Source organism: Pelophylax lessonae (genome assembly GCF_965119305.1).
Source record: "Pelophylax lessonae genome assembly, chromosome: 4".
Classification (NCBI taxonomy): Eukaryota; Metazoa; Chordata; class Amphibia; order Anura; family Ranidae; genus Pelophylax; species Pelophylax lessonae.
The window spans coordinates 177,563,712-177,590,682 of record NC_138771.1 but is presented as its reverse complement, the minus strand read 5'-3'; the positions used below and the strand labels follow the sequence as shown (position 1 = coordinate 177,590,682).

The 26,971-nt window shown below is 41.0% G+C and overlaps 1 protein-coding gene across 7 annotated transcripts in view; it reads left to right on the top strand.

Moving 5' to 3' along the window:
* Positions 1 to 26,971, top strand: part of FRMD4A (FERM domain containing 4A) — a 580,110-nt gene that overhangs the window by 340,267 nt on the left and 212,872 nt on the right. For all 7 annotated transcript variants that reach the window (XM_082254218.1, XM_082254217.1, XM_082254215.1 and 4 more), the window contains exons 3-4: positions 19,083 to 19,177; positions 22,432 to 22,524. In XM_082254218.1, the coding sequence (XP_082110344.1) occupies positions 19,083 to 19,177; positions 22,432 to 22,524 (188 nt within the window). The remainder of the gene's footprint in view (positions 1 to 19,082; positions 19,178 to 22,431; positions 22,525 to 26,971) is intronic.

The window sequence follows — 26,971 nt, the reverse complement described above, 5'->3', positions numbered from 1 at the left end:
GCCTGCCTATGTAAACAAAGCAGGCGGCTCTTCTGTCAGAATGGCACACAGAGATTGTGTTTCAGCTAAGCTGAAACATCGATCTCCGTGTGCCTGTCACAGAGCCCTTCCCCTCCCCCCTCCCACAGTCAGTAAGCATATTTAGGCATACATTTAACACTTTGATCACCCCTAGTATTAACCCCTTCCCTGCCAGTGTTATTTATACAGTAACAGTGCATATTATTTAGCACTGATTACTGTATTAATGTCACTGGTCCCTAAAAAGTGTCACTTAGTGTCAGATTTTGTCCCGCTAAAAATCGCTGATCGCCGCCATTACTAATAAAAACAAAAAAATAAATAAAAAGTCCAAAAATCTATCCCGTAGTTTGTAAAAGCGATAACTTTTGCGCAAACCAATTAAAATATGTTTTTTGGTATTTTGGTACCAAAAATATGTAGCAGAATACAAATTGGCCTAAACTGTTCAAAAAAATTAGATTTTTAAAAAAAAATTTTATTGGGTATGTTTTATAGCAGAAAGTAAAAAATATTGTATTTTTTTTCAAAATTGACGCTCTTTTTTTGTTTATAGCGCAAAATCTAAAAACCGCAGAGGTGATCAAATACCACCAAAAGAAAGCTCTATTTGTGGGGAAAAGGGACATCAAATGTATTTGGGTACAGCGTCGCACGACCTTGCAATTGTTAGTTAGAAAACCGCAGTGCCGAATCGCAAAACATGGCCTGGTCATTAAGGGGGTAAAACCTTCCAGAGCTGAAGTGGTTAAAGAAAGGCCAGGCAAAGCAGCCAAATATTATGGTATATGCCTTATTTGTTACATTGTAGTCACCAAAGAAGCATAGTCGTAGCAATGTATTTTGCGCTGAAGTTATTCAGTGCAGCAGTTGAGGAAGCAGGTACCAAATAAAATGTGAACTTAATGTTGAATCTCAGACTGTTCTTTGCATACACATGCCATTGTAGGATTGCGCATTTCCAGCTGACACATACGTGAGGCTTTTGACGAGATAAAAATTAGTTCTGTTTTAGTCCTTTGTATAAAGCATGATTGGTTTGTTGATAGCAGCTTTTTTTTTTTTTTTTTTTTTAAATCATTCCTTTAATACATACAGCTGTGTTTAGAAAAATGAATCACAGATGTTTGAGATGCATCAACTTCAAATGTTAGGTTTGGTTTTATTTTTATTTTCAATATCTCTGGCCAAATGAACAGAGTCACTTTCATAAGTAAGTTAGTACAACACAAATGAATTACCTCATCTTACTCCCTACAGCCACACACTGCTCCAGTTATGTTGCCCAGAAATATTTCATGCTGTAATAATGTAAATCAGCTCTGCCATATGGATGAGTGCCTCAGCACCTCTCTATGAGAAGCCATTTTGCCCATGTTTGTATATGTGGAGAGAAATTAACATTTTGATTTGATAGTAATCCAGCTAATGCAAGTTAATTACTTGGATAGTAGATCCCCCGAAGGACATCTTTGTTTACTGAGTACCAGGCTCTCCTGAAATGACAAGTGCATTTGACATTATTATATGGGTTGTGCGTGTGCCACTTGTAGGAGTATGAGAGAGCAGAAATGTCAAATGATTCACCTTTAGGGGTAGGAAGCTTGAAATATTTAATTCACAGTGGTACAACCCACGAGGAACCAGGGCCACTTTCAGGATATGCACCCATAATTCTTAATGTCTTTCTTTCTTGAATCTCAAATTCACACATATGTAAAATTTTCCTCAATGTCATCTATGTATCTTTTTCTTAGCCTACTGATACCTTTTCTGTCTTCTAGCTTTCCATTATAAATTACTTAAAGTGGAGTTCCACCCTAAAATTGAACTTCGGTCCATCTTCTTGCTCCGAGTCACCTGAAAAACAAATGGATAATCTCAATTTTTTTTTTTTAACTAACTTGTTTTAGAAGATAATATACTTACCTTACTTCCTCTTCCTCCCTCGGCGGCCACTGCGAGTCGTCACTTCCTGGCTTGCAATGATTCCTGGGAGCTGATCGTCATCGCTCCCAGGAATCAATGCGCCTGCACCGGCCCGACGTCAGTTCCGGTGCAGGCGCGTCATACCTTGCTAAACAGCTTCTGGGCATGCCCAGAAGCTGTGCAGGGATGACGCTGCAGCCCCGGAAGTGATGGCGGGGCCGGTGCAGTGCATTGTGGGACCGAAGAGGACGGAAGAGGATGCAGAAGAGGATCGTGCTGGCTTCAGCTGCCCACACCTGAGATGGCAGCGCTGGACAATACATGTTCAAGGTAAGTATTTCTTCTAAAAGGTAAGTGCAACCTGGGACAGTTCAGAGGCTATCCATTGTGGAATGCACTAGCCCTGACTGTCCCGGGGGTATTTTTATGTATTTTTTTTTTTTTTTTAGGTGGAACTCCGCTTTAAATGTGCCCTTTCTTACATTCTCCCTGTACTCACTATATATGTCTGCTTCTGTAAAAAAAGTTTTTCTTATAATTTCTTTTCTCACAAAATGTGCCATAGACTCCCCCAACAAATTCTGAAGACATGTTTGGAGAACTTCTCTCACATACGTTTCAGATTTATACGTTACAGCTGGTTTGAATATAACTGTATGTAGTGTTTTTTTTTTTTTTTTTTCAGAAATTGGGCCACTGTTTGAACTTAAAGTGCTCTTTTCTCTTAATGCATTCTATGCATTAAGGTAAAAAAAACCTTTCGGGGGCAGCCCCCTCTTATACTCACTTGAGCTCCATCTCGATCCAGTGATGTGCGTGAGAGCAGCGGCTCTCCCAGGTCTATCTTTTTTTATTTGCTCACACAGCAGTGGGAGTCATTGGTTCCCACTGCTGTCAATCACAGCCAGTGAGCCAATGAGAGGGGGGGCAGGGCCAAGCGGCGCTCCGTGTGTGAATAGGCTTGCTATTGTGGCCACTTGGCAGGGGAGAGGAGCCAGGACCTGCTGGCGGGGGACTTAAAAAGAAGAGGATCGGGGGTGCTCTGTGCACAGAGCAAGTAAGTATAACATGTTTGTTATTAAAAAAAAAATACCACCTTTGCCCAGTTTTTTTGCCCAGAGCAGCCCAGATCCTCCTCTTCTTGGGTCCCCCTTCTGTTCTCCTGGCCCCTCCCTCCTGTTGAGTGCCCCCACAGCAAGCAGCTTGCTATGGGGGCACCCGAGCTGAGCCACAGCTCCAACAAAAAATTATGACACTGCTCTTTGTGGAGTGTATGCTGGGGGGACCCTTGGAGTAATGTTACTTTGGGTTCAAGTCCACATCTCCCAAAGACACATAGACTCTGGGACTCTAGGTCTAGGATCCATGTTAAAGGCCTAAGTGCCTATTGCCAAGAGGGGACTGCTCCTTACAGTCAGACTCATGGCAGATGCTAACATCATGAGCTCAACCACCTGTCTTCCACACTGTGTTGATTGTGTTGATTAACTCACCTATTGTCTACTGTGGGGATGTGCTTACACTTATAATAATGTGTATTGTACTTCATGGGCTTGAGGATGGCAAGTCTGCTAGTTAATTAGCTCAAGTTAATTAAATAATTGCCATCTATTAGTTGCTAGTGGGAAAGTAGAATACTGTTTGTGTTCTTGTTCCTTAGATATGTTAACTATATTTCTGTACACAATTGCATCTGCATATGATAATGTAATCAGGCAACTGACCTGGTGGGGTATATATTCGGTGTGAATTTGTTCAATAAATGTTCCAGCTATTCTCAGCTAGTTTTGTATGGGGGCGGATAGAATATCTGATATCTATGTTCAAGACTGAAGGAAGTGGTATTCTGACGGAAGCACACAAGCACATTGTGGAGTATACCCTCACTTTGGAGAGATATCTTCTTATTTCCTGCTGTGTCTATGGAACAGGAAGTACAGGGAAAAAGACAGCAAAAAACACTTGACAGTGGTATTAACCCTTCCCTACTTTATCCAATGCTAAAAAAGTTTTGGCTTTACATACTGTATACTTTAATGGTCAAGGAAGGAGCATAGCATTGCAGCGCCGCACCAATTCCCAAAAAAATAGTTTCTGCACAACTTTTGGCGACTTCGGGGGCAATTTTAATAGCTATCAGTGCAGGAACCCGTACAGATGTCTGTGAAATCGCCCCTGAAGTCGGACTGAAAATGACGGTTTGAAAGCTGAACTTGATTTCAAACCCACCTCAGTGTGAAACTAGGTGGAAATAAGGAAAGGTTTCTTCACTGTAAGCTGTGAAAATGTGGAATAGGTCCTTCAAGAGCTGGTTCTGGCCAGCTCAGTAGATTACTTTAAATTATTTCCTAAATGTACATAATATAACTGGATAGTAACATTTATAGATAAAGTTGATCTAGGGAATATCCAATTGCCTCTCGTGGGATCAGGAAGAAATTTTTTCCCCTGCTGTAGCAAATTGGATCATGCCTTAGGGCTCTTTCACACGGCCGCTCCGTATGTCCGCAAATCATCCTATTTTTTTGCGGATGATTTGCAGACATAATGTAAGTCAATGGCATTGCGGATGTCAGCGGAATACCATCTGCTGATATCCGAATTTCTTCCTTTCAGTTCTGTTCCGTTTTTTGGAACGCAACAGAACCCTATTTTTCCTCCGTTCAAAAAACGGAAAGGAAGGAAAATCGGATGTCAGCGGTGTCATCCGCTGACATCCGCAATGCCCATAGACTTACATTATGTCCGCATATCATCCGCAAACGGATGGGATGATATGCAGACATACGGAGCGGATGACACAAATGTCATCCGCTCCGTGAAAAAAAAAAAAAAAAGTCCCGCAGTGGAGAAAAACAGCGGAGCGGCCGTCTGAAAGAGCCCTTACTGGGGTTTTTTGCCTTCCTCTGGATCAACTGTGGGTATATGATTATGTATATGGGATTGTATGTTTTTTTTATTCATTTTTTTTTAGGATTTTTTTGTTCCCCTTTTATTGGTTGAACTAGTTGGACTTGTGTTTTTTTCCAACCAGACTAACTATATAACTATGAAACTATATTAGTAGCTAGTTGTAAACTACCAAATAATGATGAGCCTTTTTTTATATAGACTGACTATTTTAGCGTATACAAAAAAATTAAATACAGCAGAATCTTAGTAACCCAAAGATCTGAACATTACATAACAAAAGTCCTTTTAGAAAACACAGTAGAAAAGATACAGACCTTCCCCCAGGTTGTCTGCCTTTTTATCCTACCCTCTGCTTGTATGCATGCCATTACTCATAGTTCAGTTGTTGATTTTTCAAGAAAAAAGTCAATTACCAGTCAAAACCCTGAGAGTTTGCTGATGGCAAGTTTTTCTTTTATTTTATTATGTTAATCAAGGACATTTCTATTATGTTAATCAAGGACATTGCTCTCAAAATGCACAGAAAGTACAGACATGAATAATGTTTTTGTTAGTAGCCTATTTCAACAAATTTTCTTAATTCTGACAAGAGAAGACCGCTACTGAGGTCACTGGTAATTTTCCTTGCCAGGCATTCGGGATATCGTATGTGAACAGTCTACAGACTAGACTGCAGAAATGTTTATTCTCTGCTGGTATGGTCTTTAAGCATTGCAATAAATTAAATGATGGTGACTATGCGCTCTTTAGTATGGACTAACAAAAGGAGGCTTTAAGAAATGTTTCTGCTGTTCACATTTAAAATCCAACCTTTCTTTCTGGTAATCTATTATTAGGCAGGTCAGCAAATAAAGTTTTGGTATAGTATTAATTCTTTTTTGCTTGTATAGTCTTATTTGAGAATATAAAAAATGTCTCAGGTTAGTTAAGCCCCGTACACACGTACCGATTGTCGGGCGTAAAGATCGGCCGATTGTAGGCTTGTTAGTATGATGCTTCGGACAGCCGACAGCGCACTTTCGGCCGAAAAGAATCTGTCGTGCAGGCATTAAAATTTTTGTTGGCCAACACCAGAACGGCCGATTGTTCGCCAGTCAGTACAGAATTCGGCCGACAATCAGCAGATTTGCAAGACTGGGCATGCTCATAGAAGAAAAAACACAGGGAAAGTTAACCATCACATGACATCACTTCTGCAGTCGGCTGTTGTTGGCCGACAAAATTCGTGTGCAGTCTTTTGCAGTTTTCAACAGACATGACAGCCCTGGACAAAAGACGGCTGATCGTTCGGCCGACAATCGGTACGTGTGTACGGGGCTTTAGTTACAATACAATTCAATACAAGAGGAATCAGAGGGCCCTGCTTGTTAAAGCTTACTATCTAAAAGAGAGGTTTAAGTGATATAAAACCAAAAGTTCAGTTTATTAAAGGCAGGATAGGTCTCTCTGAAGATATGTATTTGCAGGGATTGTTAAAATGTGGAAATAGTAGGAGATAGTTGGGGTAACCTGTTCTAGAGCAGTGGTTCTCAACTCCAGTCCTTAGGACCCACTAACAGGCCAGATTTTAAGTATTACCTTGGAGAGATGCAGACTAGAGTACTGCAATCACTGAGCAGCAAATTATATCACCTGTGATGTATTTCAGTTATCTTGCAAACCTGGCCTGTTAGTGGGTCCTGAGGACCGGAGTTGAGAACTACTCTTCTAGAGGATGGGAAAAGCTCTGGAGAAGTCTTGGAGGCAAGCATGAGAGTTGGTGATAAGGGAGCTAGAGAACAGTTGGTCTTGGGAGGATCAAAGAGAACAGTTTGTTTGGTATTTTGAGTCAGATTAGTGATGTAACTGGGGGCAGAGTTGTGGCTTTGAAGGTTGTTGTTAGTATTTTGAGTATCATTGGGTGAGCGGAAGCCACTGGATTCTTACTGGAGTAAGGAAACAAATTGAATGTTGTGCTTTTGCACAACCTGCTTCTTATTGTTTTAGCATGGCAAAGAACTGTGGAAGTTTTAGGCTCCATGTACACGGGACGCTGGAAATGGCCGTTTAGGAGCAGTTGGGCGTTTTTTTTCAGAAGCCCCTGAACCCATCTACATTTTATCTTATCTGTCCATGTACACCAGGTCGTTTACAGTCATTTGCAGGCAGTTGCGTTCAGGGACTGTTTTTAGAACGCAATTATTTGCGTTCGAACGTGTGTTTCCCGGCGTATCAAACGCACAAACGCGTCCGAACGCGTCCAAACGCGATGACCCGCGTTTAGCGTTCGCGTTTTTCCATTTTAAAGGGGAATCATTTTTTGACCTCTAGGAACGCTTCTAAACGCAAACGCCCGCAAACGCCGCTAAACGCGGGTACAAACGCGACTGAACGGACGTTTCAAACGTCCTAAAAATTCCAGCATTCAAAGGGACTTTTAACAACGTCCCGTGTACATGGAGCCTTAGAGTCGTGATGGCAAATGAGAGAGAGGTAGCAAATCTGCTTTTAGAGCCACCTTGCAGTATTAGATTTGTCAAAATGGTAGGTTACCGGTGGAGTAGCAAAGTGACTTTGGAATAACAACCTACAATGTCCAAGTATGGGAGTTAATAAAACACATTATAGCAACAATATGAAAGGTAGCGTTTGTCCCGTCACACATCCATCCACCCAAATGTTTTTTATATGCTTAGTTACACCACAAAAAGGTCATACTGGGCATCTCTACCTGGATATGAAGGCACCAGTCAGTATTTTATACCAGCTAAATTAAAACAAATTGATCTAAAACAAAAAATAAATAAATAAACAATAAGTGACCCTTTTAAGAGTTTTGATAATATTAATTTTAGTAGACATACTTTTATTATGGTATGATTTTATTTCAGGTTTCTAATTTGTTATAGTTCACCATATTTTGAGCTTTGTCTGTGATGATAAAGGCCAAATTGTGCTAATGAAAATTCTTCAAAATCTGTTTAGGGCCTCATGCACAAAAGGACGCTTTCTTTTCCTCCCCTGAGCGCCCTTGCTCCTGGCAGGAAGAAAACTGCCTAAAAAACATGCCCGAAGACACGTTATAAACACGCATTTAAGTGCATTTAAATGTAGTTGTATCAAGTAATTGAGCGTTCATGAATTCCATTGTCCAGAATATTAATTTATTCTGGCCATTGGATAGAAGAAATGCTCAAGCACTAAACATATCTAGTGTTTAGGTGCATTTTTAAGGGGGTAGGCGCATTAAGTTGTTATCTGCCTAAAAGCTCCTGACTACGTTGTTGATGTTTTATTTTGTTTTTTTAGCCTCTACCCACTATTCTTCTAATACGCCTCAACTGGCCTATGAGTACATGGTCATAAAGGGCTAAAATAGAGGTGCTTTTACAAGCTAAAAAAAAAGTTTTTAAAAAAGTCAAACAACTGTACGAGCCGTATTTTTAAGCCCTGTATGCGTGAGGCCTAAATATGTCTGCTTCTATATGAATGAAGGGACATAGATCAGAGAGGTTCTTCCTAAAGTTTTATGACTTCATAAAAAAGTGTTTGGGGATCCTTGTGTTCTGAAATACTTAGCCTTGCTTTTGCAGACAGTGAATGTGAGAATATGTCAGTTTCTATGACACACAGGCCTGGGAATCCCTAATTTAATAGCAGGATGTGCTCATACTAACATTATCCAGTTTACAAGCCACATAACCGCTCCTGTTCTTCCCATACATTTCCAAATACAGCATTGGCTGCATAAAGGGGGAATTCAAGCACACAGAAGCCAATGTCATCTGTTTCTTCCAACTAAAAATGTGCAATAGGATCACACACATGAGAACTGCACTTTTAGGAGTCTATAACCATAACCCATTATTGGTTTCCATGCAATCCCTTCTCAGTCTTACTTTAACATGTCCATGATACAGTGAGATAAGAGGTCAAAAAACACTTCTCAGCCAGTCTCATACATTCACTCTGCAATCATCATTGAATCCTATGAAGAACTTGTGCTCTTGACTGTATTCTGTGTGTGAGCTCTCATTGGGATACATAGGTTGTGGTTTGAATTTTACACCCCTCCCACCTATCATAGAAGAGGGAATATACTTACGTTTCCAGTAGACCATGTGTTGAAAAGACTGTGCTTCTCTACTACCCAGCCACTGCATGTATTCTACACTCTTAGATGTCTAGACTACCTGCTTCTTGGAGGCTGCTGTCATTTCTACTTCTGGCTCTTACGCAACTACAGAATGTATGAGCTGCTGGAAGGACTTTTCTGTTTCTCAGCCTCTGCAACTATTTGAGTGGTGGGATAAGTCTGAATAATAGAGACGCACCTGCTGTTCAATACATGGGTCCATAGAAATGTAAGTATACTGTAAACTAGGGATCGACTGATTATCGGCAAAGTCGATATATCGAGGGCCGATCTGCACTTTTCCCGCTATATCGGAATCGGCCCCGGAGGTTACCGATATTGCTGATATTTTGGGAAAGTACATGTTTAGGAGCGATGCCTGCAGCTATAGGCATCACCCCGGTACCAGCGTCCATAGCCGACGGTCGGCTGTCTTGTAATGACAACTGATACTGCTGTGAAGATGCTCGGCTGTCATTACAAGGAGCGGGAGGGGACGTCCCCCCACCCTCTGCCTTCCACGGCTCGCCCGGGTCTCCCGTCCCACCGAGAGACCCGGGCAACCAGCCTGCACGGCCGCCGAAGACCCAATCAAAGCCGCATTTGGCTCTCATCGGATCTCCATGCAAAAACCCGGAAGTGATGTCATGACACCATTTCCGGGTACTGGCGCCAAATTAAAAAACATGACAGCATTCAAAACAGCCAAACTTGGCGTTTTGAATGCTTTTAAGTGCAGATGAGGGGTTTGGGTTCTTTTACACCCCTAGATCCCTCCACAAAAGTACCTGTCAAAAAAATAAAATACAATTTTTTTTTTTTAAATGTACAAAAATATCAGCCAATATCGGCCGATACCGATATGCAATGGCCAAAATATCGGTATTGGCAACGAAAAACCAATATTGGTCGATCACTACTGTAAATCCCTCTTATTTTACAGGTATGCTGATGAGTATCTTTTGATCTAGTGGTCACAGGATCATTTAAATCCCATAGATGCAAACTTTGTAGTCTACACACACTTTTCATTTGACCCAAACAACTGTGCCGGATCGACACAGGCGCCAACATATGAAACACATTGCTCCATAGAGCTTTGCAGACGTTTAATGGCCAGCCCAATACTGAGTGCTAAACACAGAACATAGTGATAAAAGTCATTGCAATCACTGTTATAAAATGTTGTCTTTAGCTTTTTCTACATTAAATGAAAAATGATATACATAATATACATTGAGGTTTGAAATATAACCATAACTGTAGAGGAAAAAAGGCTGCACTGATATCTCAACATATTCCTTCTGCTAGAATGCCACTTTTGTCTATTATACTTGCTGTTATTTGCTTCCCAGATAGAAAAATCTTTTATGTGGTATCCTTAGTCATATAATGGGCTAGACTTTCCTACAGTACAGACTCATTGTTCCATGGAAAAATGTGTAAATTTGTGTGTGGTTGTAAGTACCAGTCAGTATCAGCTACTGCCGTGTCATAGGGATGTTTACACATTACATAGACAATGGATGTATGCCTTGATAAATACACAGATATCTCATTGTGGAAACAAACATCGATTTGTCTGTACCCAACATCAATGTCAGCCAATGTTTTAAAATTAGAATATTGAAGAATAAGAGAATATATATATATATACAGTGCCTTGCGAAAAAGTATTCGGCCCCCTTGAACTTTGCGACCTTTTGCCACATTTCAGGCTTCAAACATAAAGATATAAAACTGTAATTTTTTGTGAAGAATCAACAACAAGTGGGACACAATCATGAAGTGGAACAAAATATATTGGATATTTCAAACTTTGTTAACAAATAAAAAACGGAAAAATTGGGCGTGCAAAATTATTCAGCCCCTTTACTTTCAGTGCAGCAAACTCTCTCCAGAAGTTCAGTGAGGATCTCTGAATGATTCAATGTTGACCTAAATGACTAATGATGATAAATAGAATCCACCTGTGTGTAATCAAGTCTCTGTATAAATGCACCTGCACTGTGATAGTCTCAGAGGTCCGTTTAAAGCGCAGAGAGCATCATGAAGAACAAGGAACACACCAGGCAGGCCTGAGATACTGTTGTGGAGAAGTTTAAAGCTGGATTTGGATACAAAAAGATTTCCCAAGTTTTAAACATCCCAAGGAGCACTGTGCAAGAGATAATATTGAAATGGAAGGAGTATCAGACCACTGCAAATCTATGAAGACCTGGCCGTCCCTCTAAACTTTCAGCTCATACAAGGAGGAGACTGATCAGAGATGCAGCCAAGAGGCCCATGATCACTCTGGATGAACTGCAGAGATCTACAGCTGAGGTGGGAGACTCTGTCCATAGGACAACAATCAGTCGTATACTGCACAAATCTGGCCTTTATGGAAGAGTGGCAAGAAGAAAGCCATTTCTTAAAGATATCCATAAAAAGTGTCTTTTAAAGTTTGCCACAAGCCACCTGGGAGACACACCAAACATGTGGAAGAAGGTGCTCTGGTCGGATGAAACCAAAATCGAACTTTTTGGCAACAATGAAAAACGTTATGTTTGGCGTAAAAGCAACACAGCTCATCACCCTGAACACACCATCCTCACTGTCAAACATGGTGGTGGCAGCATCATGGTTTCGGCCTGCCTTTCTTCAGCAGGGACAGGGAAGATGGTTAAAATTGATGGGAAGATGGATGGAGCCAAATACAAGACCATTCTGGAAGAAAACCTGATGGAGTCTGCAAAAGACCTGAGACTGGGACGGAGATTTGTCTTCCAACAAGACAATGATCCAAAACATAAAGCAAAATCTACAATGGAATGGTTCACAAATAAACATATCCAGGTGTTAGAATGGCCAAGTCAAAGTCCAGACCTGAATCCAATCGAGAATCTGTAGAAAGAACTGAAAACTGCTGTTCACAAACGCTCTCCATCCAACCTCACTGAGCTTGAGCTGTTTTGCAAGGAGGAATGGGCAAAAATTTCAGTCTTACGATGTGCAAAACTGATAGAGACATACCCCAAGCGACTTACAGCTGTAATCGCAGCAAAAGGTGGCGCTACAAAGTATTAACTTAAGGGGGCTGAATAATTTTGCACACCCAAATTTTCAGTTTTTCATTTGTTAAAAAAGTTTGAAATATCCAATAAATTTCGTTCCACTTTATGATTGTGTCCCACTTGTTGTTGATTCTTCAGGAAAATTACAGTTTTATATCTTTATGTTTGAAGCCTGAAATGTGGCAAAAGGTTGCAAAGTTCAAGGGGGGCGAATACTTTCGCAAGGCACTGTGTATATATATATATATATATATATATATATATATATATATATATATATATATAAAATCGCTCACCGGCCACTTTATTAGGTATACCCTGCTAGTACTGGCTTGGACTCCCTTTTGCCTTCAGAACTGCTTTAAATCTTCGTGGCATAAATTCAACAAGGTGTTGAAAACATTCTTTCGAGATTTTGGTCCATATTGACATGATAGTATCACACAATTACTGCAGATTTGTCGGCTGCACATCCATGATGTGAATCTTCCATTCCACCACATCCCAAAGGTGCTCTATTGGATTGAGATCTGGTGACTGTGGAGGCCAGTGGAGTACAGTGAACTCATTGTCATATTCAAGAAAGCAGTGGTGAGATGATTTGAGCTTTGTGACATGGTGCATTATCCTGCTGGAAGGAGCTATCAGAAGATGGATACACTGTAGTTATAAAGGGATAGACATGGTCAGCAACAATACTCAGGTAGGCCATGTTAAACTATGCTCAATTGATACTAAGGGGCCCCAGGGTGCCAAGAAAATATCCTCCACACCATTACACCACCACCAGCCTGAGCTGTTGATACAAGCTTTCAAGTTGTTTATGCCAAATTCTGACCCTACCATCTGAAAATCGCAGCTGAAATCTAGACTTTTTAAAACAGGCAACAGTTTTCCAAACTTCTAATGTCCAATTTTGGTGAGTCTGTGCTAATTGTAGCCTCAGTTTCCTGTTCTTAGCTGACAGGAGTGGCACCCAGTGTGGTCTTCTGCTGCTGTATCCCATCTGCTTCAAAGTTCAATGTGTTGTGGGTTCAGAGATGGTATTCTGCATACCTTGGTTGTAACGAGTGGTTATTTGAGTTACTGTTGCCTTTCTATCATTTTGATCCAATCTGCCCATTCTCCTCTGACCTCTGACATCAACAAGGCATTTTCCTCCACACAACTCCACTCACTGAATATTTCCTCTTTTTAGGACAATTCTCTGTATACCTTAGAGATGGTTGTGCATAAAAATTGCAGTAGATCAGCATTTTTTGAAATATTCAGACCAGCCCATCTGGCATGAACAACCATGCCACGTTCAAAGTCACATAAATCCCTTTTCTTCCCCATTCTGATGCTCGGTTTGACCTTCAGCAAGTCATCTTTACCACATCTAGATGCCTAAATGCATTGAGTTTCTGTCTGTGATTGGCTAATTAGAAATTTGTGTTAACAAGCAATTGAACAGGTCTACTTAATAAAATGGCCAGTGGATATACAGTATAAATAAACAACTTCTCTAACAAAATAGGCAAGTTGGTTGATAAAGTAACACTGACATGTCTTCTTTCAAGCACTTTACTCACGAGGCACTTAAGAATCTTGGAAAGTAGAAGTAGAAGTTGACGAGCTAAAAGAGACAGTGATGGCAGTGACTGACCTACATATCTACTAAATACTAGGGCAATTTGTGCAACCACCGCACAAACATTTTGATAGCCTTTTTAGTAGCAACAGTATATTGGTTATTTAGCATCTTACAAAGAAAATGCATAGTTTGGTTTGATGTATGTGCAGGGTGTTGAAGTAATAGAGGTTGTTCACTTAGCACAGTGACTGGTGACTTTTGTAAAGTGTATATTCATTTTGCAACGTTAACAGTAGTAAATAAAATAAATATGTGTTTGCTTTGAATGCATAGTCATGTGTGAGGGAAATTAGAAAAAGAAAAAAAGTTGGTACTAATACATAATTGGTTGATTGAATGGACCACATCTTTATCCTATTAACAAACTGCACAAAATGTAAGCACGTTGCTTCCCTGGAAGCTCAGGTCCTGAATCTAGGTAAGCAGCTGGCAACACTGAGACGAATGTCCATACTGAAGGATAGCTGGGATCGTACCTGTTAGGTGCAGGCAGGGGCCTGCACAGAGGTGGGCGGAGAAATGGAGGTGCAGGCATCAGAGCAGAGTAGATGGGTGACAGGAAGGGTAGAAGGGAAAAAGGCAAGGAGGCCGATTCTGGGCTGGAGCACCCCAATAAATATGCCCCGTTACGTGATGTTGGGGAAACCAGTCAGGGACCAGCATTGCTGGAGCAGAGCAATGCTCCTAGCTGCCAGGGGAAGAACTCCTCCAGTGAAATCGGGAGAAAGGGAAAGGAAAGACAGGTGCTGGTGGTAGGGGACTCAGTCGTTAGAAGGATAGACAGTGCAATCTGTCACAAAGACCATGAGCGCCGAACAGTCTGTTGTTAACCGGGCGCTCAGGTTCGGCACATAACGGATCGGGTGGACAGATTATTGGGTGGGGCTGGGGAAGACCAATGCCTATGTCATTGGTGGGTACCAATGACATAGGCAGAGGAAGATGGAGAGTTCTAAACGATTTCAGGGACTTAGGCGCTAAGTTGAGGAGTAGGACCTCCAAGGTAGTATTTTCAGAAATACTACCTGTACCTCGAGCCACACCAGAGAGGCAGTGGGAGATTAGGGAAGTTAACAAGTGGCTGAGGAGCTGGTGTAGTAAGGAGGGTTTTGGGTTCCTGGAGAACTGGGCCGACTTCTCAGTCGGCCACCGGCTCTTTGGTAGGGACGGATAGCACCTAAATGGGGAGGGTGCAGCTGTACTGGGTTAGAGGATGGCCAAAAAGTTAGAGGGGCTTTAAAACTACGTGATGGGGGGGGGGTACAGATGTAGAATTAGCCAGTGGGGAGAAAGATTCAGAGGGCACAAATGGGGACATTAGCGGTAGGGTGTTCAGAGCTCCTAAACCCAAGGTGGGAAATGGGGAAAAATCACAAGAGCAGCCTAAAAACAACATCAAACGAGGATATATGCAACCGGTCAAAATTACGAGGTTTGTATACCAATGCCAGAAGCCTGGCCAACAAGATGGGAGAGCTGGAGCTGCTGATGTTTGAGGAGGACTTAGATTTTGTGGGGATAATAGAGACTTGGTTCAACAGCTCTCATGATTGGATGGCGACCATTCAGGGGTATTCCCTTTATCGCAGGGATAGAGAAGGTAAAAAAAGGGGAGGGGTATGTCTGTATATTAAGAACAGTGTACAGGTAAATATGAGGGATGATATTAATAATGGAGCTATGGATGAGGCAGAATCCCTATGGGTAGAACTTAAAAGGGAAGGCACTATAGGGAAGGTAATATTGGGCGTATGCTATAGGCCCCCCAACCAGAGGGAGGAGGGGGGAAGTGGACCTCCTTTTACAGATAGGATTGGCAGCAAGGATGGGAAATATCATTATAATGGGAGACTTTAATTATCCAGATATAGACTGGGCAGAAGGAACCGCGCATTCAGCCAAGGCTCGGCAGTTCCTAAATGTTTTGCAGGACAATGTCATGAGTCAGATGGTGAACGCACCGACAAGAAACAATGCGGTACTTGACCTACTGATTACCAACAATACAGAGATACGGGGCAACTTAGGAAACAGTGACCATAGGTCAATTAGTTTCAGTATTAATCATAGTAATAGGAAACACAAGGGTAATATAAGGACACTGAATTTCAAAAGAGCCAATTTCCCAAAACTGCGCTCTCTGTTAGAAAATATCAAATGGGATAGAACCCTGGGAACAAAGAACACAGAGTTTCTTTGTTCCCAGAACCAGAAATGCTTCCAATAGTGAAGGATTCACTATTGGAAGCATTTTTCTTTTATACATGCCCCGGGATTATTCTGGTTATTTCCAACCTATTGGGATATCGATGTTATAAGCCACCTTTTTACTGAGTTGGAGTGTGATTGAGGATATCAGGCGGAACCAGGGACGAGATCACCGTTGTGAGGGAGCGATCCCCAATATCGACCCGCGGCCTACCCCTGTAGGGGAACTTGAGTCTGGTAAGCCTGGGACCTAAGGAGAGGGGGAGCACCTTATCTGTTTTGCCCACTCACTGCACTCCGGGCCACTGCAACAAGAGCACTTTATCATTTCTTATGGACTTTGTACTATTATAGGAATATTGGAGACTTTTTCACAAACCTGTGTTTATACTTTTTTGGTGGACCTATATACATTCATTGCAGGTTGTACTGCTATCATCTATTTTATCAGGGAAGCATATACTCTTTTTTAATCTTCAATACAACACGTATTTATTAATTCTCCAATATAACACGTATTTATTAATATATGGTATTTTATAGGACACCAATTGTCACATTACTGGCTTTGCACCTTGGTGGGAGCACACCCCCCATATTTTTTGACATATTTCATTTTTTAAGAATATTTATGTATTTAGACATTTTGCACATTTTTGGTTTTGCACTTTTGTAACCACACCTGTTAGATGTAGCACGTTGTGTTCTTACATTTTGAGGGAACACACCTCCTCAAATTTCTCTGACACATTGCACAATTTTTTTTTTTTCAGAAATATTTATACATTTAGTTATTTTTGCACTGCTGTTATACAACTATGAGTCCCCCACTTATATATATATTTTTAGTATTACAAATCTGTTTTATTTTTGTCTACACCATCACTATCTACTTTATGCACTACAAGAGTTATTGATCCATCACCAATAGTTAACCCACTTCATTTGTTAAAGACCCTACGTTTGACAGCGCCAACCACTTATTTTCTTTTGCACAAAGATAGGACATTGTTTACTCGAACAGGAAGCTTGGACATTTTCTACCCCCACTGGCCCTAGTCCGGCCCTCCTAATGTCTGAAGGACAGGGAACCAACTCTTTGTGTAGAACGTTTGGAGACCCCTGCTTTATAGAAACTGAAAAATAAAAGTGCAGCTTGTAAGACACAGCACTTTTACATACCTGCCTCAAACTGTAAATTAATATGAAAACCTTTTCGGGAAATACATCAGTTTTCACCGGGAAATAGGAAAATACATGGGTATTTGTTGAGATACCTGTATTTGTGTAATCCACAGTAGGAACTTTTATGTATCTTTCAGGTTGAAAAGCAAAATAACACTATTTGTGTCTGTGCAATGCATTAACCACTTCCCGCCCGCCCTATTACAGATTGACGGCGGGAATGTGGTTGTGTTATCCTGACCGGACGTCATATGACGGCTGCAGGATAACACAGCTCTGGGCGCCCCCCGGGGGCGCGCAGAGCGGCGATCAGTGATGCGAGGTGTCAGTCTGACACCCTGCATCTCGCCTCTGACGGAGGCTCTTTACCATGTGACCAGCCGTGTCCAATCACGGCTGGTCACATAGTAAATAGGAAAAGCCGTTGATCGGCTTTCCTTAGTTCATGCCTGACAGGCACGAGTAAAGGAGCGCCGATCGGCGGCTCCCCTGACAGGGGGGGGTCGGCACTGGTAATCAGATCATTGATTACCAGTGCAGACCCACTCGGGGGGGGATGCCACTAGATCCACCAGGGATGCCCACTATGACCCCAGGGATGCCCACTATGACCCCAGGGATGCCCACTATGGCCACCAGGGATGGCAATCAGGGCTCAGGGAGCCCCCCATTGCCCTCCCCATCAGTGATGCCCACCAGTGTCCTCCCTATCAGTGCTGCCCACAAGTGCCCATCATTGCCATCCTTTAGTGTCGCCCACCAGTGCCCATTATTGCCCACCAGTGCCGCCTATCAGTGCCCATTAGTGCCCATCAGTGCCGCCCGTCAGTGCCGCCCATCAGTGCCCATCAGTGCCCACCAGTGCCGCCTATCAGTGCCCATTAGTGCCCGTCAGTGCCACCTATCAGTGCCTGTCAGTGCCACCTATCAGTGTCCATCAATGCCGCCTATCAGTGCCCAGCAGTGCCGCCTATCAGTGCCCACCAATGCTGCATATCTGTGCTACCTATCAGTGCCACATATCAGTGCCTATCAGTGCCGCGTATCAGTGCCGCCTATCAGTGCTGCCTATCAGTGCCACCCCATCAGTGCCACCCCATCAGTGCCACCCCATAAGTGCCTCCTCATCAGTGCCTGTCAGTGCAGTCTCATCAGTGCTCATCAGTGCAGGAAAAAAACTTATTTATTTACAAAATTGTATAACATAAACAAAAAAACTTTTTTTTTTTTTCAAACTTTTCGGTCTTTTTTTATTTGTTTAGCAAAAAGTAAAAATCGCACAGGTGATCAAATACCACCAAAAGAAAGCTCTATTTGTGGGGGGAAAATTACATAAATTTGGTGTAGGTACAGGGTTGCATGACCACGCAATTGTCATTCAAAGGGCAGGAAGGGAGGGAAGTGCCCTGTATTAAAGTGGTTAATGGTATGCATATTGTATAAAAAAAAAAAAACATACTTTTGTTGACTTTTAAAATATATTTTTTTACATATGCAATAAATTAAAACATTACATTGTATACTGTGATGATATATATTTTATGTAACTGTCCGGCACTTAAGAAATCAGTGATATACAAAGAATACAAACAAAACTATGACTGGACTTTGTAGCTGCATTGCAAAGCAAGGGTCTATTTTTATATTTATATTGGTATAAGAGTGGGAGGACTTAATTATTATTATTATACGGGATTTATATAGCGCCAACAATTTGTGCAGTATAAGCTTAATTTACTGTAGTAAATTGGACTTATAGGACTTAATGACTATGTCTCCAAAGTTAGCATTGTTTGTATAGGCATTTACTTTAAAAAGTAATAAATTGAGTAAGTGACTTCAGGTATTTTGAAGGGTCTTAAGTTTGCATTGGTACATTTTGTAAAGCTAAAGTATTCACAAAATGAATACATTTTATAGTTAGTCATATAAAATGCAAAATGTTATTTCCCATTTAAATGGCTAATTGTATATGTTATCATGAATTATATCCTAATCTTTGTTTCTTTTACATTTGTAGCCAAAACTGCTGGCCAAGGAGCTCCTTGATCTAGTGGCATCACACTTCAATCTAAAAGAGAAAGAATATTTTGGTATAGCATTCACAGATGAAACGTAAGTATATGTTGCAAAAGTCTGAAACTGTTATAGTTTTTGACATTTTACATCACATTTTATATGGGAGAAATGAGTATCACTGGGACAGCAAGGTACCGTCAGTGATCAACAGCCTACCTCCACTGAAACAATATGAAAATCCAAACTTAACAGAAATTCTGCCCTTTCCCTTTTTATCAAACATTACACAAAAATGTTTTGGCGGGAGTTTGGTTTTCAGTTATATGTTTACCACTCAATGTACACAACATACTTAAAGTGTTACTAAACTCACAACAGTAAAATCAGTCTGTATATGCAGTAATGTATGCCTGTTATACTCACTATGGAACCTAATCCTGCGCATTGTGTAAAAAAACTGATTGATCCTGTCTTCTCTGATCCTCCCCTTCTTCCACAGTCCCCAATCCCTCTCCTGATGGAACAGAGCCCTGGGGGCACTCTACACATGCTTAGTTCCGTGTTTTTTGCTAGAGAGATTTTTTTATGTTTTCTTGGAAAGGGTGCATGCGATCAGCCAAACAGCACTGTCTAGACAGAGGGTCAGAAATCTCATAGGAAAGTCAGAGGAAAATGAAAACTCTTCCTACAAGCTTTACCAGGTAGAAGTCACAAGACTGCTACATACTGCTAATGAAAAAACGTATTTAGCTGTTTATATTTATATAATATTAATTATATATTAATAATATTAATAATATTTATATAATAATTGCATTTCCATGCTCTGTGTACTGTGGGAGACCAGATATAGTGAATGCAGGGTCCTAGGTTTGGTAACACTTTAACATTTGAAAGTGCAAAATATTTATTTTAATGTGACACCAATGTAGCCTAAATATATTTAAACATGCATTTTTTGTAAATATACTATAATTGTATGCCACATTTCACCCTTTACAATAATAATAACATATCTGATCAGACCTGCAGTTAATTACTGTATGTGATTTTCATTTTCTACATTGCAATGTCCTTTCCTCTCGTTTTTTGTTGTTTACGCTAGAAGGCAGAAATTATTCAAATCAATAGATTCATTTTATCCCTAGGTTAGTGGGTTAGAATTCTATTGAATCATGTGGTACATGCCCTCTATACCAGTCAGCTGTGATGTAATGCTGGACACTTCTCAGAAATGTAAATTGCATTTGATAGTATCTGTAATCTTTAAATGTGTCCTCTATGTAGAGTCACTTTCACTGCAGACAGGGCTGATTTTAGACAAGATGAGACACAGGGCAATGCTTGAGGATGGCTATGCGATTACAAAGGAACAGAGAAACATAATAAATTAATTGAAGTACATAAATCAAGCTAACTGTTCAAATCCATAATTTTATTGTGACAGTTCTTACCCATAAATCATTGCCATGGTAAGGTACAAACAACAAACAAGCCCATTAATTAGTGTCCCTCTCACCTCATGCAAGTAGGTTTCTTCAACTCAACTGCTCTCTCAAGGGCCCTGTATGGACTTTACTGTCACAACAATACATTTGAAAGTGTGGCCAACCTGATGACATTTAGGTCAGTGAGTAAAGCCTAGTACACGCGGGCCGAATGTAGGGTGGCATTGGCCATTGCAATAGAAACCAGAAGCCATTTGGCTCGTGCGTACTGCAGGGGCATGACCCAGTAAGGTCTGTCAATCGACTCCCAATCAGTGCTCCCTGCCAATGGCTGAGAACGGCAGGGGAGATTGCTGTACTAACGTCAGATAGTTAGTACAGCGGATCCTCCTGAGCGGTCAGGTTTTTTTTTCCGATCAACTCTGCTGGGTTGAACGAAAAAAAAAAACACTGTTGTGTACTAGGCTTAAGAATCTACCACACGTAGACCCCAAGTGGGTTGAGATCATAGGCAAATGCACTCTTTGACTTCACGGAGCACATGTTTGAAACAGACATGTTTCTTGCGTGAAATCACTACACATTCTACAAGTTCATCTATATCCAATTTTCCTTTTTTTTTCTAAATATTTCAATACATTATTCTAGTCCCTGTAAGCCAACGTCACCAATTATGAATCTGTAGATAAATCAAAATGTTTAGAAATAAAGGCTGACTTCCTGTCTGAAGAGAATATAGGAAAAATAGTTAATTTACTACTGTCAGTAAAGCAATCCTATAAATATTATAATACTATAGCATTAAAATGCAATAATTGTTCCTGTGAGATTGAATCATGGTTCATTTTTCCTGGCTGCTGTTTCTTGGATATATTTTGGCTTAAACCACAAAGGGCACTCTTGTGTTATGATCCATAGCAGTTAATTGGTTAGGTATTTTCAGTAGTTCAACTGGTCCTAGACAAAACAAATGTATTAATTGTCTATTCAATTTAGGTTACTCACGTTGGTAAAATATATACTATTTTAAGAAGAAAGTGCCACTTCTGATATATAAATATTCTAAGGCACTGGCTGGCAGGATTGTGGAGGGTGTGTATGTGTCACCTTAGCTTCTTAGGTACACATAATGAGGGGCTCCAGGGTTTGTGTCATGTGAAAAAAGTTTTTTTTTATCAAAATGTTATTAGGTCTTGCCCTGGGTTCTGGAGCTCATAGGCTTTGTAGAGCTTCACATGGGAAAAGCTTACATTCCGAGGTCCACCTCTTACTTGGTAGCCAGACCTCATTAGTTAGTCTCAGCCATCCACATGCCTTTTTATAAGTGACCTGACCAGTGGTCTCAGCCATCCACAGGCCTTTTTATAAGTGACCTGACCAGTGGTCTCAGCCATCCACAGGCCTTTTTATAAGTGACCTGACTCAGGGTTCTCTCTCATTCTCTCCACTGTTTGAGCCTGCTGCTAGGGGAAAAGGCTAAGCGCTGATAGAAAATTAAAAAGGTACAAGAGCATTTCTCTCGAGAAACCCATTACAAGGTGCCATGTTTGTCATAAATGAGTTTAGTTAGTGTCTAGGATGAGCAAATGTTTTTTTTTATTTTATGCTATGGGCTTGCTATACAAAGTTGTTATGCATTGAAACCATGTATGTTGGCTAACTTCCTTAATAAAATTGCAGGTGCAACCTGCTTAGACTGTTCATTGTTGACCCTGTCCTGTGAATGGTTTACCACTGCCCATAGCAGTTGAGCCTACCCCATTACAGTATGTTATTGGTATTGCCCACTGCTCAGAGTAGTCATCCATATCATGTGATTTCAGTTTTGCAGTATTACTATTCCTTCTCCTGTTCTGTTTTAATTGAATAGAAATTAAATCCTGTTGTTGTTGTATTTTTCAGGGGCCATTTGAACTGGTTACAGCTGGACCGCAGAGTACTTGAACATGACTTCCCCAAAAAGTCTGGTCCAATTGTTCTGTATTTCTGTGTAAGGTGAGTTGTTCTCCTTTGTCTTCTTATATACACTTCTTATATACACTGTATTACCAAAAGTATTGGAACGCCTGCCTTTACACACACATGAACTTTAATGACATCCCAGTCTTAGTCCGTAGGGTTCAATATTGTGTTAGACCACTCTTTGCAGCTATAACAGCTTCAACTCTTCTGGTAAGGCTGTCTACAAGGTTTAAGAGTGTGTCTATGGGAAAGTTTGACCATTCTACCAGAAGCGCTTTTGTGAGGTCAGGCACTGATGTGGACAAGAAGGCCTGCCTCGTAGTCTCCGCTTTAATTCATCACAAATGTGTTCTATCAGGTTGAGGTCAGGACTCTGTGCAGGTCTGTCAAGTTTCTCCACCCCAAACTCGCTCATACTTGTCTTTATGGTCTTTGTTTGAACAGGAAGGGGCCATCCCCACACTGTTCCCACAAAGTTAGGAGCATGAAATTGTCCAAAATGTCTTGGTATGCTGACTCTTAAAGAGTTCCTTTCACTGGAACTAAGGGGCCAAGCCCAACCCCTGAAAAACAACCCCACACCATAATCCCCCCTCCACCAAATGATTTGGACCAGTACACAAAGCAAGATCCAGAAAGAGCTGGATGAGCAAGTTTGGGGTGGAGGAACTTTACCATTGTACCTAGTCTTACCTTTTTGATGATTCTTAGAAGGTGTCATGACTGCCAAAATTTCTGAAGAAATTCAGTGTGAGTCTGTCCCAATAGGAAGCCTTTGAACAGCATACAAGGAAGAAGGCAAGTTTCTAAATCTTTAACCATTTGTTAGGACAGACAGTGTTTCAGCCATACCTTTATGACCACTAAACCTAATATTGACCTTTGTTATGCTGTGGTATCTGGCACCAAGCCATCAGTAGCAGATCCTTTAAGTACTGTTGCAAGGTGGGGCCTCCATGGATCGGACTTGTTTTTCCAGCACATCCCACAAGTGTTCAGTTGGATTGAGATCTGAAGAATTGAGGCCAAGTCCACACCTCAAACTCATTGTTGTGTTCACTAAATCATTGTTGAACCGTTTTTGCAGTGTAGGAGGGTGCATTATCCTGCTAAAACAGGCCACTACCATCGGTGAATACACTTTCCATGAATGGTCGTACTTGGTCAGAAACAATGTTTAGGAAGGAGGTATGTGTCAAAGTAACATCCACACTTCCTCACATACTGCATCCTGGTGCCATCTCTTCCTCAGGTAAGCGATGCGCTCACACCTGGCCATCCACATGATGTATGCATGATTCATCAGATCAGATCACCTTCTTCTATTGATCTATGGTCTATTTTTTTGATGCTCACGTGCCCGTTGTAGGCCAGTTTGGCTGTGGATATGGGTCAACATGGGCATCCTGACTGGTCTGCAGCTACGCAGCTCCATACACACACTGGGAGCCCATTTTTTCACTTTCAAAACATCAGGGACAGCATGTTTAATTGTTTTGTAATATATTACATGACTTTTAGATGCCATTGTCCTGCTTGTTCCTTGTAATTTCAAAGCACTTTTGCTTTTCAGGTGTTTTTCAGGCATTTTACAAGCTTTGAGCTAGCCTATGATAAGGGTTACTTGTAGATACAGTACATATCTCCTAAACTTGCACTGTTTAGAAGATATTTACACAACATGCAGCCAATGATGTCACCGGCGCATGCGCTCTGAAGGGACAGCATACTTTGTGCAGGAGTGACATCATCATGGCCCCGGCTATTCATACAGCCAGAGGCAGTGAAACCAGAAGAAAGCCCCAGTGAAGATGGCAGCTCTGAGGAGCTGTGACAGTGCTGCGCTGGAGGGCTCCATGTACAGGTAAGTCTGTCATAATGTGCTACTATGCAGTGCATACTAGTACATTACTAGGACATACGTCTTTGATAACGCCCAGTGGGAGGCGAAACGCGTCAACGCAATTTCCGGCTACGAGCCCCTTGGAAACGTCACTTCCAGTAGCGGTGGAACGCACGCCGGAGCCAAGCCCCGCTGCGCACCGTCATCTCAGAGATCTACCGCTCTTACAGTGCCTGTTTTTTATCATCCAAATGTGAGTTTTATTCTTATGTTGAGACCAATAAATTCAATCTTAAGCAATATTACGCTATTGGGATTCTTCCTTTCCTTTCTATATGGGGACCGTCTGGTGAGAGTGTACAGGGAACCCGCAATTGATAGCCAGTTCCATTCACAGTACTTCACCCGGATTATATGCCGGACCAAGCCTGTGAGACCCTTACGCTGTATGGTTTAGGGGTCCACACTGTCTGGTAAGTGCCAACTACCTAGGGGAGAGGACCATCACCATCGCACTATTGTTGCATGCATTCATTTTCAGCACCTGAGCACCTTTTCGGGTTGTTTTTATAACCAAAAGACTTTCACTTGCCACTTGCTGACTACTGCACTTTTGTTTTTTGATATTGGACTTTTTATATGTCATTTACCTGATTTATATATATTTTTTTATCAATTGCACTATATATAAGGTGGTGATCTGCACTTTTAACATATATGTCAAGAGATTTCTATATATTTATTTTTTATATTTACTTGCATATTTTGTTGTTGATTTGAGATCTTATGTGGTATTTATTTACACATGCATCCATTATAAATATTTAGCACTTTGAGCACTTTATTAGCATTCACACACACAAATCTGCGCTGTCTTCCCCACATTTGCACATTATGACTTAAACCTGCAGGGGGGGCCAATTGTTTTTTATTTTTCTGGCGATTTATTTCCCGCTTTAAATACAAATATGCAACCAAAGTGCTTGAAGAAGGAATTCTACCCCGGGACTTCCAGTTGATGACATCACTCCTTCTGACATCACTTCCAACAGTTGAAATGCATGCTGGCTCTAGAACATTGCAGAACAGCGGCGGTTTTTTACAATCTAGTAGACTGGCCATACCAGGTGCCAAGGAAGGCACTACATGCATGTGTGAATGGATTATTACATGTTTTATGGGCATTAGTTTTAATTAAAATGGTGTGCAATGATATTTTGGGTCTGTGTCTCTCTGTTTGAAATCTGGAAGGAGGTGGTGGAATCATCCAGTTTTGGAGTTCTCCCGGTAGTGGCATGGTGGTGGAGTATGTGGAGGAGTGGTCCTGGAATATTTTCAGTGCATATTGACCTGCTCATTACATAAGGGGTCAATTACTTTTGGTGAGTGACACTCCCTAGGGGAAACCCCAGGATCCAGGAGGACTTGGGATTCTTATGATTGGGGGGATTGAAAAGCTTGGCATATTGTGTTTGTCAAGCTAATTGGATGGGCTTTTTCATGCACTTTTTTGCACCAATTGCATACATGATTGAAAATGGTGGCACTTTTTATGTATATGTTAAAGTTTACACACAGCAGCATTATTTACAGGATCATTTATTGTATTGATTTCACTGAGCACTTTGGTCGCTTATTTGTATTTAAGTATTGTATTTTAGCTGTAGTGTTGTCTTAATTTGGTTTTTTGATTACTGTAGTGCAAATACAGGTGCACATAGAGAGGCAGCCTCATTAAGGATTATTTGGAGTTATTTTCATTCTAGAGTGGGTGGTACATAAAGCATTCTTTAATACTGGATTTAGTCTTAACTTGAAATGTCTATGAGCTATGGGGGGAGCTCATCTCCAATGTAAAGCAGGTAGCACTGCTAGGCCGGCTGTAGTGGAACAATGTAATCATTTTCCTAAAATACTCTATTTACCGGTAAGTATAACACAAAGTTCTCATGTAAATCTACCTTTACATGTAGTTACCATTGTTTTACCAGCATCTATCCACAATCTGAACAGATATTACTATGACTTTGAATGTATCAGCATTGGTTGTTTTCAAATGTATCTTTGTCAGATTTTAACAGTTAATTTGCCAAAACTCAGCCTCTCCCAGTCCCCAGTGTCTTGAGAAACCGGAGATACACATTTGCTTTAGCCAAAAGCTATAGACCAGGAGAAATGAACTATAAAAAATGCTAAAAACCTTCACTGATGTGAGGTTTCTTTACAGCTCTATTATCCCTACATCTGGTATTGTGGAGTTTTTGTTCTTAATGAAAAGGTTTGGGAATTCTTAGGAAAGCCTTGCTGTTGTGAAATTAATAATAACATGTGTTGAGTTATATGCTTTCTCTTCCAATAGCCGAATGTGCTGTTATGGGAGCTCTGAGGCAGTAATAGTCAGCAATGGTCAGCAATGGGGGGCTGGAGCTAAAAGAGTCATAGAAAGAATTTGGGTTCTTAGTGATTGCATTACAAATGAGGCCATATTCAGGCAATTAACCTGCAAGAGACTAAGTCATAAAACTGCACTATCGCAATTTCTTTTTGAAAGACATTAGTTAGTTTTTCAAATGACTTAGTTACCATGCTGTTCCTTTATCAGTGCACATGTATTAGTGTGTGTGTTTTTAAGTCTTA